We start from the raw sequence: 17,489 nt of genomic DNA, 5'->3' as shown, positions 1-17,489 counted from the left end.
GATTGCTGGGGTTTTGACAAAGATCTTTATGTCCTCAATAGCAACAGGCGAGGTCCCACAGGACTGGAGAGTAACAAATGTTGTGCCTTTGTCCAAGAAAGGGAATAGGATTAATCCAGATAATTATAGGCCAGTGAGCCTAACATCAGTGGTTTGGTCCCCTTTGACACTCACCAACTTTTATCAATGCACCATAGAAAGCATCCTATCTGGATGCATCATGGCTTGGTATGGCATCTGCTCTGCCCAGGACCGCAAGAAACTGCAGAGACTTGTGGACACAGCCCAGCGCATCACAGAAACCAGCCTCCCCTCGTTGGACTCTGTCTTTGCCTCTTGCTGCCTTGGCGAAGCAGCCAGCATTATCAAAGACCCCACCCACACGGGTCATTCTCTCTTCTCTCCTCTTCCATCAGGTAAAAGATACAGGAGCCTGAGGGCACATACCACCAGACTTAAGGACAGCTTCTACCCCACTGTGATAAGTCTATTGAACGGTTCCCTTATACAATGAGATGGACTCTGACCTCATGATCTACCTTGTTGTGACCTTGTTGCACTGCACTTTCTCTGTAGCTGTAACACTTTACTCTGCACTGTTATTGTTTTTGCCTTTACTACCTCAAGGCACTCTGCACTAACTCAATGTAACTGCACTGTGTAATGAATTGATCTGTACGATTGGTATGCAAGACAAGTTTTTCACTGTACCTCGGTACAAGTGACAATAATAAACCAATACCAATACTGAGGGATAGGATTTATGTGCATTTGGAAAGGCATAGCCTGCTTAGGGGCAGTCAGCATGGCTTTGTGTGGGGCAGGTCATGCTTTACAAACCTGATTGAGTTTTTTTGAGGAGGTGACAAAGGAGCTTGATGAGGGTAGGCAGTGCACGTTATCTGCATGGACTTTAGCAAGGCATTTGATAAGGTCCCTCATGGTAGGTTGATTCAGAAGATAAAGATGCATGGGACCCAGGATGAATTGCAAGCTTGGGTTCAGAACTGGCTTGCCTATAGAAGACAGAGTGTAGGGGTGGAAGGCTGTTATTCTGGCTGGTCTGTGACCAGTGGTGTTCCACAAGGATTGGTGCTGGGACCTCTGTTGTTTGTGATATAAAGCAATGATTTGGATGAAAATGTAGATGGGTGGGTGAGCAAGTGTGCAGATGACACCAAGGTTGGTGGAGCTGTGGACAGTTCAAAGGACTATCAAAGAATACAGCGGGATATAGATCAGTTACAGATATGGGCAGAAAAGTGGCAGATTACCCCCTACTACTTTTCAATGGTTCTCTCAAACTATATCATGTTTAAACTTGGAAAACATTAGGAATGGTACTGTTGATCCTTTGCTTAAATTTGAAGATATTTGGAGTCAATTTATTCAATATTTTCACATGATATAGATCCCCTTTCAATAACTTTCCAATTTAGAGGAACGGAGTTGACGACATAATATTGCTCGTTTCTACTGACAAATTTCAGTCCAGTCTTTTTTTTCTTTTTTTTTTGTTTTTTTTTGAAATTTTTCTGTTTAGTTTGGTTTGATATATTGTTTATAATTTTTCTTATTGATTTGGGGATTTTTTTTCTTTTCTTTCATATATATATAATCTTTTTCTTTCCTTTCTTTTATATTATATTCATTTACTAAGAGATAGTAGGATCTACAGATTTTTTTTATATTCTATTGTTCTTTATGATTATCTATGCCATGATTGTTCTCCTGATCTCTTTGTATTACATGTACAAACACTGATGTTATATATTAATCTGTATTAATTTGAAAACTAATAAAAAGATTGAAAAAGAAAAGAAAAAGAAAATTGGCAGATGGAGTTTAATCCGGGCAAGTGTGAGGTGTTGCACTTTGAGAGGTCAAATGAACGGAGGAAGTATACAGTTAATGGTAGGCCCTTAATAGCATTGAGGTACAGAGGGATCTTGGGGTCCAGGTCCATAGCCCACTGAAAGTGGCTATGCAAGTGGATAAGGTGGTAAAGAAGGCATATGGCATGCTTGCCTTCATTGGTAGGGGTGTTGAGTATAAGAGTAAGGAAGTCATGCTGCAGCTATATAAAACTTTCGTCAGACAGCACTTGGAGTATTGTGTGCAGTTCTGGTAACCCCATTATAGGAAGGGTGTAGAGACTGTGGAGAGGGTGCAGAGGAGGTTTACCAGGATGCTGCCTGGATTAGAGGGTATGAGCTGTAAGGACAGGTTAGACAAACTTGGGTTGTTCTCCCTAGAGCGTCGGAGGCTGAAGGGAGATCCGATAGATGTTTTTAAAATTATGGCATAGATAAGGTAGACAGTCAAAATCTCTTCCCCAGGTTAGAAATATCAAACAGCAGAGGACATGCTTTTAAGGTTAGAGGGGGGGAAGTTTAAAGGCAACGTTAGGGGTAATTTTTTTTTTGTTTACATAGAGAGTGATAGGTGCCTGGAATAGGTTACGAGGGGTAGTAGTGGAAGCAGGAAGTTTGGTGGAATTTAAGAGGCTTTTAGATAGACACATGAATATGAAGGGAATGGAGGGATATGGATGATACACAGGAGGAGAACATTTAGTATAAATTGGCATCAATTGGCACAACAAAGTGGGCCAAATGGCCTGTCCTGTGCTGTACTGTTCTATGTTCTATGTTGAATGTAATCTAGCCATTTTAGCACCACGTTGTTTCTGGGCTTCATGGTCAGATTGCAAAAGTCAACTTCTCCTCTATTTAAAGGGGCATCCAAAACTTGCAATTTATTGGATTTTGGAATTAAAAACAGAAGAGGAGGATTTATCAGAATTACATAAAGAGACTCCCTCTTTGGTGACATCTCTCCAGATGTAATTTGGAGCACAGGGAGATGAGAAGAGAAGGAAGTTGGTAAAAGAAAAAAAAGAGTAACCAGAAGTTGCTTGTGGGTTCATTAATATTTTCTTCCAATCTATAACCTACAACTTTCTTCCTCACTATTTGCCATGTAGTCTGTTTGGTATCCCCTGCAAGCTTCTTACCCACGGCCCTTAAAAATGTCCAGACCATTGACCTATGGCACCAAAAATAAAGGAGCTGTCACTGAACCTCGCAAACCAGTCATTAGTAAAAATGATAACAGAGATAAACCATATTCTCGTACACTTGTATATGTCAGGGGAGAAAATCCACCATCCTAGTTTGACCTATGTGTGACCTAACCCACCAATGTAGATGACTCTCAAAAGTCCTCATGAATGGCCTAATAAGCAACTCTGTTCAAGGGCAATTAGGGATGGGCAATGAATGATGACATTGCCAGTAATACCCAATCCTGAAAAATGAATCAAAAAATGTCAGTGGGCATGGATTTGTTAAGGGAAAAACCATGTCTGACTCACTAGTTTGAAGTTTTTGGGCAGGTAACAAGGAGGGTTGATGGGGTTGGTAATTTTGATGTACTCTAAGAAATTTTAGAGGGATTGTGGCTGATTCAATAAAGCAACAAAATCCTCCCCCTTCCCCTCAGATGTTGCAGGTAATGATAGGAATGGCATTGCATGCAAAGGGTAGATTGTCTTGTTGGAGATGGTTATTGTCTGCCACATGTGTGGCTTGCATACTACTTGTTACTTTTCAAACCAAGTCTTGCTGCATGCAAGCATAGACTGGTTCAGTTTCTGAGGATCTGGGAATGGAATTGAATATTCAGTAGTCATCAGTGAGCATCTGACCCAACTGATGACTGTCAGTGATGAAGCAGTTGAGCACGGTTAGGGATAGGACACTGCTTGAAGAACTCTTACATCAATGAACTGATGATGGGGTGATTGACCTCCAACAACCACAACCATCTTTTTTTGTGTGACGTGTGATTCCAACCATTGGAAGAGTGTTCTTCCCTTGATGTCCATTGACATCAGTTTTAATAGGACCTTGATATCACTCTCAGTCACATGCTGCCTTGACATCAAAAGCAGTCACTCTCATCTCACCTCTGGCAGTCAGCTCTTTGGTGAATGTATGGACAACGGCTATGTTGAGGTCTAGGGCCGAGTGAGCCTGATGTAATCCAAATCGAGCATTGGCGAACAGCTTATTGGTGATACATGCTACTTACTATTCTAAATGATGATTTTTACTGCCTTGACAATTTTTTTCCAATAGTTATCCATAATGTACATTAGGCTGGCAGACCTGTAAAAACTCAGTCTATCCCTTCCTCACTTTTTTAAAGAAAAGCACCACAATAGTCATCTTCCAGTCCTCCAGAAACACAGCTATTTTCAAATAGAAATGGAAAAAGATGGTCAGAGTTCCTCCTATTTTTAAAACTGCAGACATATTGAGAATTCAGATCACATGTCTCTTCCTTGAATGCTCCCCATTGCTCTGACTCTGTTGATGCTTCTGGTCTACATTTGCTAAATCACATCAGTACTCCGTCTTATAACTTTTCCCACTGACTTACCTCTGTACTTTTTTACGATCATGATCATTGCTCTCCCAATATATCCCCGTCCCTTGCCCAGATTCTTTTCCTTTTTGGTGCTTATCTGGGATTATTAGTTAATTCTGTATTCATTAAATATTATCAATTCCAAAAAAAGTACCTGTGTGTCCACAAAAAGGAAGGTGATCTGTTGGTATTGTATTCCTGCTTTCATCAAGATCCGCTTTATATCTTCTCTCCATTCTGATGGTCCATAATTTTTGGCAAGTTCAATTTGAAAACAATCAAATTCAGCCCTGGTAAAAATAAACAGATAATTTTAAATGAACAAGTGACAAAAAAGATCTTACGCTGAAGTACTGGCACATATACAATTTCAATAAAATAAAATCTCTTATGTTGCTTTGAGGATACATACAGTATCAACTACTTAGTTAAGTATTTGGAGCAACAGGTGCAGGGGGTTAAGAGATAAATGTTTTGCTCATTATGGACCATGTTTGCTTGACCATTCATTATAGTGAGTCATGGTTCAACTATGAGTTGCTTTCTCCAGCACTCCTAGCACTGTGTGAGACAGTGAAGTTCATGTCCTTCTGCCTTAAGGTAGCATTTTAAAGAAAGAGAAAAGACATGCTTTTAATGAAGGACAGGATTAAAATGACATAGCTATAATCTTAACTAACATCCTTTCACCTTAGAATTATCACTGAAAACCTGAAGTTTTAGCTATGTAGAGAGATCACCTTCAACTTCCACATCCAATGGAAATGGGTGCATCCCCAAAAGCACACTGACCTGACCCAACCTCTGAGGTGCTATTTCTGGATGAAAGGAGGAAAGGCTTTACAAAACGTAAATTGTGAAAGACCTTGGGCCTTCTGCACAAGTAGATTTTCCACTGTGGAGTCCTCACACAAATTAAGCAGTGGCCTATTGTGCATCATACATTTAGTATGTCTTTCCTGATGCAAAAGAACTTCTTTGCCACCATACTCAAACTGCACTGAGGATGGCTCTACTTCCACATGCAACTATACATTAAAGTTCTCATCTCTCTGCAACAATCTGCCCTTCTGCAAAGATGGGGATATCATGTGCTATGGTCTTTCGAGAAAGGCAGACTGTTATGCTATGGTTCTTTAAGTATGTGATGCAGCCTTCACTGAAGACTCCTTAGATGGGTGCCAATCCCAAAACTCTTCCTCAGCTACTGGCACTTCCAAAAACGTGTACCAAGGTTCATTAAAAAGAAACTCATTTTGAAGCTCTGCATGTCAAAATCTGTTCTTGGCATTTAACATACAGTGTTTATCCTGCTCAGATCTGGCAAGATATCTTCAATTGTCTTTATTAAACAATGGATCCTCTTCACTGCCTTATTTCAGATCAAATGGATCTAAACAGATTGTCAATTCATTTGGCTTATCCACTCACACCGATATCCAAAGGGCAGGAGTGTTTAATGTGTAATGATTTCTGTGTTGGTCAGTCAAACTCAGCTTTCAGTTTCTCTTTGACAGCTACTGGTACACACTTTAGACAGTGGATAATTGGCCACTTAGTCTCATCCATCTCTTGATAGTACTTTCCCACCAGCTTTCCTGTTCCCTTACACATCTCTACAAATTCACTTGCAGCTGTTTCTTGCTGAGCAAAGAACTCAATTATACTCTCATCCTCCATTCTATGATCAATGTCATTTGCTAAGCTGCACAGATACCAGTGATGGACACACAGTTCTTTTCATGAACACAAGCTCCGCTTTATACTCCTCTCCATTCTTTGGATTTATCATTTTCAGCTTGCACTAGGTTTATGGATGTATATTATTGGCACTAGTTTTGTCACTTCATGCTTCCTTGCAAGCTTTGCATGAATGATATTATATGTTGAACCATTGCCTACCTGGAACTGCACCTATCTCTTCCTTCAACTTCCAAAGTGGCAGAAAAGTGTGTTGGGACTTCTTCTATCCTGTTCACTTGTTCCATTCCCTCTCTGTCTAGTTTTAGTGTCACAACTTTGATCTTGTCACACTCTCCCTGTGATATTCCACAGTAATTGTGGTCAACCTGTGCAATTTTGTGGACTGATCTTAAATCTTTACTAGTACTATAATGCTTGCATTTAGTCTTCCTCCCTCTGTGCAAGGATGAAATGTGATTTATCCTCTGTTGCAAGGGTGAAATATAATTCATCCTTCCTTCCCATAGACTAGGCTTGTCTCCTCTTGGCAAACATGCTGTTGGCCACAGAATTTGGATACAATTAAAACTGACACTTTTCTTTCCTTCTGTGCATCTGTTTGATTGCATGGACAGAACTGTCTTGTTCACTATCCAACTCATCAACTCTGGCTTTAGATAGCTCCTGAGGCCCATAGCATTTGATACATTTTGCCAGCTCTGTTTCCCTCACAGATGGCCTTCAATCCTGCATCTCAATTTCCACACACAATCTTGTTTCAGATCAACAAATCATTCAGGTTTCCAGTCACAATTTGCAGCCAGCAACTTCAGTTTGGTTAAGCAGATGGCATATATTTTCTTATTTGCCTGGAGTCTCGAGAACCTCTTACATTTGTAGGTCTGATTGTTTGGCAGAGCTCTCTGCCTCAATGATAGTACAGAAGCACAGAATCATAGAACAACTTCAACTTAGTAGATGGCTATTTGGCTCATCGTATCTGTACCAATCGCAAAAGACCTTCCCAGCCTAATCTCACCATTTAGCACGAGCTCCATAGTCAGGCGGGTCACGAATATTCAAGTGCACATTAAGGCACTTTCTAAATATGATGAGAATTTCTGCTTCTATCACCCTTTCAGGCAGTGAGTTTCTGTCTTTCCCTGGATGAGAACTTTCTTCTCATCTCCTCTCCATTCTTCTGCCAATTCTTTTAAATCTATGCCCTCTGGCTTTTGGCCCTCTACTAAGGAAAATAGGTACCTTCTGGGCCCTTCCTGGTTTTTAAACACTTCAACTGTCTCCCTTCCATTCCAAAGAATATATCTGAAGCTTATCTAATTGTTCAGTAGCTAATCATAGCCACAATTTCCCAGTCCTATCAACATTCTTGTAAATTTCTTTATCTCCTCCAGTGTAATCGCATTTTTCCTGTAACACAGTGAACAGAACTGTGTACTAATTAATCGTTTTGATAGTTTTTAAACTTCTTTGAGGACAGGACTTGTTCAGATTCCTCTACCCCCCCCCCCCCCCGCCCCCCCCCCCCCCCCCCCCCCCCGTGATCACATAACATAGCAATACACAAGGGATCACAAAACATAGCATAGAGGGCCTTGCACAAGGGACTGAACAGGCTCCAAGCTACAGATTCCAGCTGGGGAAAATTCATTAGATAATTCTTAGCTATGTTAGATGGTTAACAACCTGCATGGCCATCTCACTGGTGAGTCATTCTATCTGTTTTTGGCAGCATTTTTTACTCACTTACTTCCTTTTAGTCTTTCCATCTCCTTAGTAACTATAGCTAATTACGGCAAGAAATTAATTTCAAAGAATGATAATGGACCAGATCACACTGAGGTGAGCCAACAGATCCATGGAGAACTGTCACTAACTACAGTGTTCGCCTGACCTCTCGCTCTATCGTTGGACTCACCCATCAAGTCCAGAAGCACTCAATGTTAATGAGCTGAGGGCCCAGATACATTTCATATCTGATCCCCCAACACTACGTCAGTTATAGCAAAGACAAAATTACTCTAGGTTCCGCATCTGCAGCCTCTTGTGCGTCCACAAAATTGAAGGTTCTTTATCTGAATGCATACAATATTTGTAGGTGAATTGATAGCACAATTAATAAATAGGTATTATCTCATAGTCATTATAGTGACATGGTTGCAAGGTGACCAAGGGTGTGAATTACATATTACAGAATACTTTTAAAAGTAATAGGCAAGTCACAGAAGGAGTTGGGTAGTCCTGATATTAAGGAATGGAATAAAGGAAGGAAGGGATTTAGATGAGAAAATGAAGTAGAATAAGAATTAGGATGGAACAGAGAAGCAGCAAGGGACAGAAAACATAAGTGGGAGTTAAATAAAGACCCCCAAACAGAGGCAGTGGGGAGAGAAGATGACGGTTGGGTTTGCTTTTGTTATTGGAAGCCTGTGTATCATAGAGATCAGTGCTGGGACCCATTCTGGATTTAGGTGTGAATGAAGGAAGTGGTGGTGTTGTTGGCAGTGATAAAGGTAGTCTTAGGCTACAGAATGATACTGATCAGCTGATAAGTTGGGCAGAGCAATGGCAGATCATGAGAAATGTGAGGTGATGTGTTTTGAGAGGTCTCATAAGGAACAGATAGAGCTACCTCAATAGCTGGACGTAGAGGCAAACAACTTCCAAATAAGTGGAAGCAGTAGGAGGATGAGGCACTTGGGGAGAATATACATATTAAAGTATATACAAACTAGAAGCAGGGATAGGGCACTCAGCCCCCTGATCCTGCTCCTCTGTTCGATAAGATTATGGATCATCTAATTGTAATTTCAACTCTGCTTTCTTGCTCACTCCCAGTAACCTTTCAATCCTTTGCTTATCAAGAATATACCTTCCACTGCCTTAAAAACATTTAAAGGCTCTGCTTCTACTGCCCTTTGAGGAAGAGAATTCCAAAGTCTTGTAAGGGAAAAATTTTGCCTCATCTGCCTTAAATGGGCAACACCTCATTTTTAAATAGTGACTCCTTGTTCGAGATTCTGGAAAATAACATGGATAGGAACACATTTAAATATAATGGAGGGTGGGGGGGGTGGTGTGTGTGGAGGGGGAACACAGTCAAAGAGAACTGGTGATAAGCGGGAGTTTGGTAAGATCTATGAATGAGAAAATGGACTTTACCAGAATATGGGTGGTGATCCTAATTCACATGCCTTTAACAGTTAACTTCCACATTATTTACCCTTAGCTTCCTATTCACCTTGTCTTCTCCCATATGAGCTATGGTATTTAGATTTTTCAGCTTAAGGATATATCCCATATTTATGATCTCATTAATTATCACTGTCTAGATAGTGCCACATTAAGATGAACAGTCCAAACTGGGTCTTGCGCAGGGCGGTGCTCCATATTTTATCTTCACCACATATTTGTTCGGGGTAGTGTAACAGTTGTAACTTACTACTACTTACATATGGGATGCTAATTTGGTAAGGGACTGTCTTCCACTGCCCCCAACCCCCAGTAACAAGGCATTGCCCATTGGCTGCCGCAAAATCCTGGTAATTCTGCAGACATGTTGGATGGCATCCATGAAAAGAATGAGCTTCAACTTGTTTGTGCTAGTCTGATTGAAATCATCCATGTACTCTTCAATAACATTCAGCATCTGCAAGGAATAAAGAGATATTACTGACTTACATTCTGCTTTTTTCACATAAATAAATACAGGTGCACTCACACATTGGTCCAAACGCTGCGACTGATATTGTTCTGAGAGTATAAATACAGAAACACCACATTGTAATATAATGCTAAACCTAATAGGTAAGAAAGTGTCAAGGAATGAAGAAACAACAGAGAGGTTGATTCTAGCAAAATGACTTAATCAACTTCAATGGTAGGTATGGCAACAATATTCCTCCCTTGTGCTGCTTAGAAATGCTCATTTCCCAGAGATTCATGTTGTTGGGCCTGCATTCGCTTTTTGCTTTGTAACAGGATTTCTAGGATATGAAGGAGGACTGAACATCTGTGTCTACAATTAGTGCAGGCAATGTAATGGCATTGAATGGAAGTACGATGAGCCTAACGACTCGTATTCATTTGGGAATTTCATTTGGGTACTCATTGAAAGGGGATCCATAAATGCTAAGCATAATTATTGCATCCGACTCCACCTCTCAAATCAAATGGGGGAGGCAGCAATGCCAACTTGGCTCAAAAATATAGTTGATCATTTTGCTTCTGTTGGCCATGAAGGAATTAAAAATCTACAAAGCAGTTAACTGGAATGAGTCAAGGACAGTGGAAGTAGACAAAACAAATGCCTTTGTGGTTGCCATGTGGCGAAAGGAATGGAGGCCACTATTTTGTAAGACTGTTCTTACGATCACCATTTAATGAACTGCTTTGTGAACTATGGTTCTTGCTCAGGGATGGCTGGATCAGAGCAATTCAAAGTGAACATAACAAAGCCCCTACCGATAACCTACTGCAGACTTATGGAAGAGCAGACTGTGTTTGAACTGAAGTAACCCAAGCCCAGGGTCTGACTTGGACTGGCTGTAACTGGTTTAAAGTGGCTTGACTCAGGGAAAAGCAAGGGAATGACATCAGAGGCAAGTTCTTATTTGGGGGAAGAGCAATGAGGTAATGCTACCTGTAGCCTTGGGTCAGAGCCAATGAAAAATGGAAACAGACTAGCCAGATAAGTCAGAACCAACGGAAATAAAGTATAACAGTGCAGAACTGATAAGAAAAGAGAATAATAATGAAGGATTTTGGATGTAGAGCAGCAAGAACTCCAAAGACTAACTATTGCAAGGAAAACCCACATCTCTGGGGAAGGCAGAAGAAGGATCAATCGTTTGGCCAACAGGAAATCCCCTATTTCAGTGTTATAAGTTGGAGCGGGGGTCTGGATGAGTACTGGTACAAAAGGAACAATAGCATTTGGGAATCTAAGTTGTCAGCCGGGGCCAACATAATTTGCATGAATATTTGTGTTGATACAATAAAGTGCGAGCTTCGAATTAATTAAGATTTGTGTGGTCATTTACCTAACCTAAGTTAGTTGACTGAGGTAAGGGTCAACACTTCAAAGGCACTGGGTGGCTCCTGAGGGTCAGAGATCTTTTGATTATTGGTTTGGGCAACAACCAAGGAGGGTTGCAACGGAAGAATCTAGTGAAGGTTGGGATCACAGGAATCATCCAATCCCACAAATCCAGGGGACTCAGGTCAGGTGCCATGCAGCATTTCACTAACATCCCAGCACAGGTTTGAGAGAAGGAACAGGACAGATGTCTACTATAAGTTATACATTCACCTGAGATCGGATGTTCCTGGTACAATGTTCCTGATGGCTCTTTTTAGCTAAATCCATCAATATTTATGGTTGCTGATTTCCACTTGGAAATGGTGCTGGATGACGACATACTTGGTACTGACAGTTGCATGCTTGGCAATCAACACTCACAGTCTAGGCTTAAGTATAATCATTCTACATAGAGTTAATCATTTTGCCATCCTTAGTAGCCTCAGATCCTCAGGCAGTGTGGCTACATGCATGTCTGGCCTGTGAGAGTTGATGTGGTAATTGATTTGTGAAAAGCTAAGTCCTAACTTCGTCCATGTCCTCCATTGGCACAATTTTTAATATAACTGAGTAGAAAACAATCAGAAATTATGGTTGATGTTTCTCTTTCTTAGGCTAACAATGATGGACTTTTAGTGCATCTCAATTTTATACAAATTGGGATTGGAGCCTGGGACCATCCTTATTTGTTGGCAGTATATCCTCAATAGAAATTACAATTAATCAGTTAGCTTACTAGGGCAACTGCCTGAATGGGCCAATCAAGAAGAGAACAGTCATAAGGTTGGATTGCAAGGAAAGTACTATAAAGCAAGGCTAACAACAATGGAGACTTTGAGACTAATTTCCATGATCTAGGCAGATGTCCCAGCTGCTCTTTATCTGCATCATGGAACTATATGACACTTTGGCCCAGAAACTCACCTTCACATCTCTCTGGCCTTAAAACAGCATTAGTTAATAATCTCCATAATGGGGTTTTAAAAAACTTAATAGAAATCACAAAATGTGTTGCTGTCAGTAGCAAAGACAGTGCAACTTAGAGTCATAAAGCCAAACAATATGAAAACAGGCCCTTCCTTGTTGTCGGGAAGCTAACTGCAAAGTCAAAAGTACCCTACATGAATATCTGCACTTTTGGGAGACTCAGAATGCTGCCAAATGCCCCCTTCAGATATGAAAACAAAAATCACATTGAAAATGAAAGATTCCCCACTTTCCCAGCTCAGTTATTTTCATTTTTGCAATCTACCAATAAGCAACAAATAGGCCATATGTGCCATACATCAGCATAAATGGCTTTCAAGTACTGTGAGAATGGGGTGACCCTGAGTTTGACTCCACAGCACAGGCATTTGTGTGGGCGTTTACTGATGGTTCCAAAAGACCACAGAACAACCTTAAGGAGAAACAAACACAAATCCCTGTGCTGTTCTTAAAGTTACAGTCAAGATCCCCATGGCTCCTGCATGCACAGGGATCTATACAAACCTATGCAGAATCATCTGTCTGCTGGGTCTCTGCCAACCCCTATCTCATCAACATAGCATCTATTCATTCCTTGCCAACACTCCTCAGTGGCGGAAAGAGTGCTGGTTGTATTTTGCTGTGACCCTTTAATGGTTATTTCCTGAGGAAAGTTAGAGAAGGTTTTTGGTGCTACCTCTTTGGTCAAATATCTTTCTCTTGATTTTATTAAAACTCATTTTTAATCCCATGAACATAGAAATCCTCTATATGCAGGATTTCTGGCATTTTGAGTGGGAACCTTCTGAACCTATCGAGGGAATGATGACTGGAATCCCAGTTTAGGGCAGACTACTCGAGGTTTGTTTTGTGGAAAGGTTTGCAGAACTCTGCTTGTGATTGGAAGAGCAATATGCCTGACCTTTCAAGTAGTGGTCAGCTTGAGCCTTTGGCATTATTGAAGTGTAGTTCCTCCACAAATGAACAAACCCAGTTGGCATTCAGACCGATATGATTGAAAACCTCATCAGAAACTAATTTTGGGAATTGCACATCTGTTGATGTCATTTCGCTGAAGTGGATGTCAAAGGAACAGTGCTAGGGTAGACAAAAATCTTGCATTTAAAAGACCATATGACATTAACAACTGAAACACAGTTTTCACCTGTGCAACATTGCTTTTTCTGGGGTTGCACAAGTGAGTTTCTAGGTCCTTGTCTTATCTAAGAGAAAAAAGTCAGCTCCTGTACTGCTCCAGTATTGCTCCTGGGGAACGTTGATCGTGCAAAGCAGATTCTAATAATTGGGGGTAAGTCCAGAGTGAAAATAAATCACCTTTTCATGGTCAGCAATAAATTCATAGATCTTGTTATCTGTTCCAATAGCCATGAAGTCCCCATAGAGCACAGGCGTATGTGGAGCAATCTCTTCAAAGTTTGTGCCCAAATCCAAAAGCTTGTTGTGCATCAGGTTTTCAAACCAGCTGCAGTCAGCATCATTCACCAGCCGGTCTTTGAACACACGGCAACTTTCGTGATACCACAGTCTCAGCAACAGAACTTTACTCTGAAACAAGCAGAAGTGAGTGAGATGGTTCATATGATACTATTTTGTGTTGTAAAGTATATATTTTTAAACAGAGGGCTCATGAACCCCAGGGAACCATGGGGTCACCAAATAGCAAGTACAACTACTTTAGATTAATTCAGATGTAGGATTGTAAAACCTGTTCACAAGAGACAGCTTAATTGGACTACCTATGGTCATTAAAGTCACTTTCATTTTTGATTTGAATAAAGCTTCTAGGGAAGATGATCCTCAAATTTATGCCATCATTCAATAAGATCATACAGATTTGTGTCTTAATGCCATGTACCTACCTTATCATACATTTCTTGATACCTTTAATTAACAAATATCTATCAATCCCAGAGCTAAAATTAACAACTGACTGAGCATCGATTGCTGTTTTCAAATGAATTCTGAACCCTCTGCCTGTAGAAATATTTTCTAACCACACCTGAAAGATCTGCCTTAATAATGCCCCAAACTTCCCAAATGGTAGAATGATAGACTGCCACTACAATCAAGTTTCTCAGGCATGAGTTGTCCTTCAGGCAACATTTTTGGACTTATGGAGAAAGACAAAAGTGTGGATTCTAAATTTGTTTTGGATCAATGAAGGTTCTGGCTTCAAATAGTACAAATTAGCATAGCCTTTGTTTTCTTTTCTTGGGCAGTTTTCAGGCAGGTCACATCACCCACTCATTATGAAACTTGTCCAAATTTCACTCCATTACTTCTGGCGTCCTAGTGATGAAGATACAGCATTACAGATATCTGGTCTGAAACATGTGTTAAAGAAGAGGTAGCAAGCTGTGTGGGATCTTGCAGTGTTCTGGCAGCTCACTGATTTATCTACTGCAAGTTCTAATTCTGGGAGGTTAGGGCACTTGTCTTTTTCTTTAAATCAATTAAATGTCCTCATTTCAATAAGCCAGGAAGTTAATAAATTGACAAATTAACAAGTAATCCAATCTAATCCCACTTTCCAACGCATGATTTATAGCTCTTCAGGTACAGATCTTTGGATACACATCCAAGTATTTTTTTAAATGTAATGAGGATTTCTGCCTCTAGTTCCTCTTCAGGCAGTTAGTACTACACAGCTACCACCCTCTGAATGACTTTTTATCCCCTCATCTTCCCTCTACTCTTCTACCAGTTACCTTAAATCTAAGACCCTATTTTATTTGGTTCAAACACTTGAGAGCTTCAAGTTCCTGGAAGAGAACATTACCAATAGCCTGTCCTGGTCCAAACACGTAGACGCCATGGCCAAGAAAGCTCAATAGCGCCTCTACTTCCTCAGGAGGCTAAAGAAATATGGCATGTCCCCATCAACCTTCACCAATTTTTATTGATGCATCATAGAAAGCATTTTATCCGGATGCATCACAGCTTGGTGTGGCAACTGCTCTGCCCGGGACCGCAAGAAACTGTAGAGTTGTGGACACAGCTCAGCACATCAGTGAAACCAGCCTCCCCTCCTTGGACTCTGTCTATACCTCTCACTACCTTGGTAAAGCAGCCAGCATAATCAAAGACCCCACCCACCCAGGACATTCTCTCTTTTCCCCTCTCCCATCAGGCAGAAGATACAGGAGCCTGAAAGCATGCACCACCAGGCTCAAGGATAGCTTCTACCCCACTGTTATAAGACTATTGAACAGCTCCCTAATATGATAAGATGGACTCTTGACCTCACAATCTACTTCGTTATGACCTTGCACCTTATTGTCCACCTGCACTGCACTTTCTCTGTAGCTGTGACACTTCACTCTGCATTCTGTAATGATTTACCTCGTACTACCTCAATGCATTGTATCAATTGATCTGTATGAATGGTATGCAAGACAAGTTTTTCACCGTACCTCAGTACATGTGACAATAATAAACCAATTTACCCTGAATATGATGTTATTGTAATGGCTTAACAGAAAATATGATTACAAATTTCACCATGGTAGTTTCAGATTTCAATTCAGCTTAGAAAATCTGAAAATAAAAAGCTAGTATCAGTGCATATCCTTGAAGCTGTTGGATTATCATAAAAATACAACTTGTTCACTAATGTCCTTTAAGGGAAGAAAACCTACTTCCCTTATTTAGTCTAGCCTATGTATGTCTATAATCCTACTCCAATACAGATGATTCTAAATTGCCCTCTGAAGTGACCCAGTAAATCACTCAGTTGTTCCAAATATATAGAACCATAGAACAATACAGCACAATACAGGCCCTTCGGCCCACCATGTTGTGCCGATCTTCAAACCACTCCTAAGACTATCTAACCCCTTCCTCCCATATATCCCTCTATCTTAAATTACTCCATATGCTTATCTAACAATCTCCTGAACTTGCCCAATGTATCAGCCTCCACCACCACCCCCGGCAGCGCATTCCATGCACCAACCACTCTCTGGGTGAAAAACCTCCCTCTGACGTCTCCCTCGAACTTCCCACCCATTACCTTAAAGCCATGCCCTCTTGTATTGAGCATCGGTGCCCTGGGAAAGAGGCGCTGGCTGCCCACTCTATCCATTCCTCTTAATATTTTGTATACCTCTATCATGTCTCCCCTCATCCTCCTTCTCTCCAATGAGTAAAGCCCTAGCTTCCTTAGTCTCTCCTCATAATCCATACTCTCTAATCCAGGCAGCATCCTGGTAAATCTCCTCTGCACCCTTTCCAACACCTCCACATCCTTCCCATAATGAGACGACCAGAACTGGACACAGTAACCTAAGTGTGGTCTAACCAGAATTTTATAAAGCTGCATCATTACTTCGTGGCTCTTAAACTCAATCCCACGATTTATGAAAGCTAACATCCCATAAGCTTTCTCAACTACCCTATCCACCTGTGTGGCAACCTTCAGTGATCTGTGGATATGAACCCCCAGATCCCTCTGCTCCTCTACACGGCCCAGAATCCTGCCATTTACCTTGTATTCTGCCTTGGAGTTTGTCCTTCCAAAGTGTACCACCTCACACTTCTCCAGATTGAACTCCATCTGCCACTTGTCAGCCCAGCTCTGCATCCTATCAATATCTCTCTGTAAGCTTCGACAGCCCTCCACACTATCCACAGCACCACTGATCTTTGTGTCATCTGCAAACTTGCTAACCCACCCTTCCACCCCCTCATCCAAGTCATTAATAAATATCACAAAAAGTAAAGGTCCCAGAACCAAACCCTATGGGACATCACTAGTCACAGCCCTCCAATCCGAATGCACTCCCTCCACCACAACCCTCTGCTTTCTACAGTCAAACCAATTCTGAATCCACATGGCCAAGCCTCCCTGGATCCCTTGGCCTCTGACCTTCTGAAGAAGCCTACCATGTGGAACCTTGTCAAACGCCTTACTAAAATCCATGTAGACCACATCTACTACACTACCTTCATCAATCCTCCTGGTCACCTCCTCAAAGAACCCTATCAGGCTAGTGAGGCAAAATCTTCCCTTCACAAATCCATGCTGGCTGTCCCTAATCAGTCCATGATTCTCTAAATGCTCATAGATCCCATCTCTAAGAATCCTTTCCAACAGCTTGCCCCCCACAGACATAAGGCTCACTGGTCTGTAATTCCCTGGACTATCTCTACTACCTTTTTTGAAAAAGGGGACAACATTCGCCACCGTCCAATCCTCAGGTACCATCCCCGTGGACAACGAGGACTCAAAGATCCTAGCCAACAGTTCAGCAATCTCCTCCCTCGCCTTACGAAGTAGCCTGGG

The 17,489-nt window shown here is 41.2% G+C and overlaps 1 protein-coding gene across 1 annotated transcript in view; it reads right to left on the bottom strand.

Moving 5' to 3' along the window:
* dnah1 (dynein, axonemal, heavy chain 1) overlaps positions 1-17,489 on the bottom strand; it is a gene marked incomplete at its 5' end in the record, with an annotated part of 293,077 nt that overhangs the window by 104,769 nt on the left and 170,819 nt on the right. The window contains 3 exon segments of the mRNA XM_052017691.1: positions 4,589-4,724; positions 9,591-9,787; positions 13,520-13,750. Coding sequence (XP_051873651.1) covers positions 4,589-4,724; positions 9,591-9,787; positions 13,520-13,750 — 564 coding nt within the window.

This window comes from Pristis pectinata, chromosome 6, assembly GCF_009764475.1.
Source record: "Pristis pectinata isolate sPriPec2 chromosome 6, sPriPec2.1.pri, whole genome shotgun sequence".
Taxonomy (NCBI): domain Eukaryota; kingdom Metazoa; phylum Chordata; class Chondrichthyes; order Rhinopristiformes; family Pristidae; genus Pristis; species Pristis pectinata.
The sequence above is the reverse complement of the archived record's forward strand: the minus strand, read 5'-3'. Positions and strand labels throughout refer to the sequence as shown.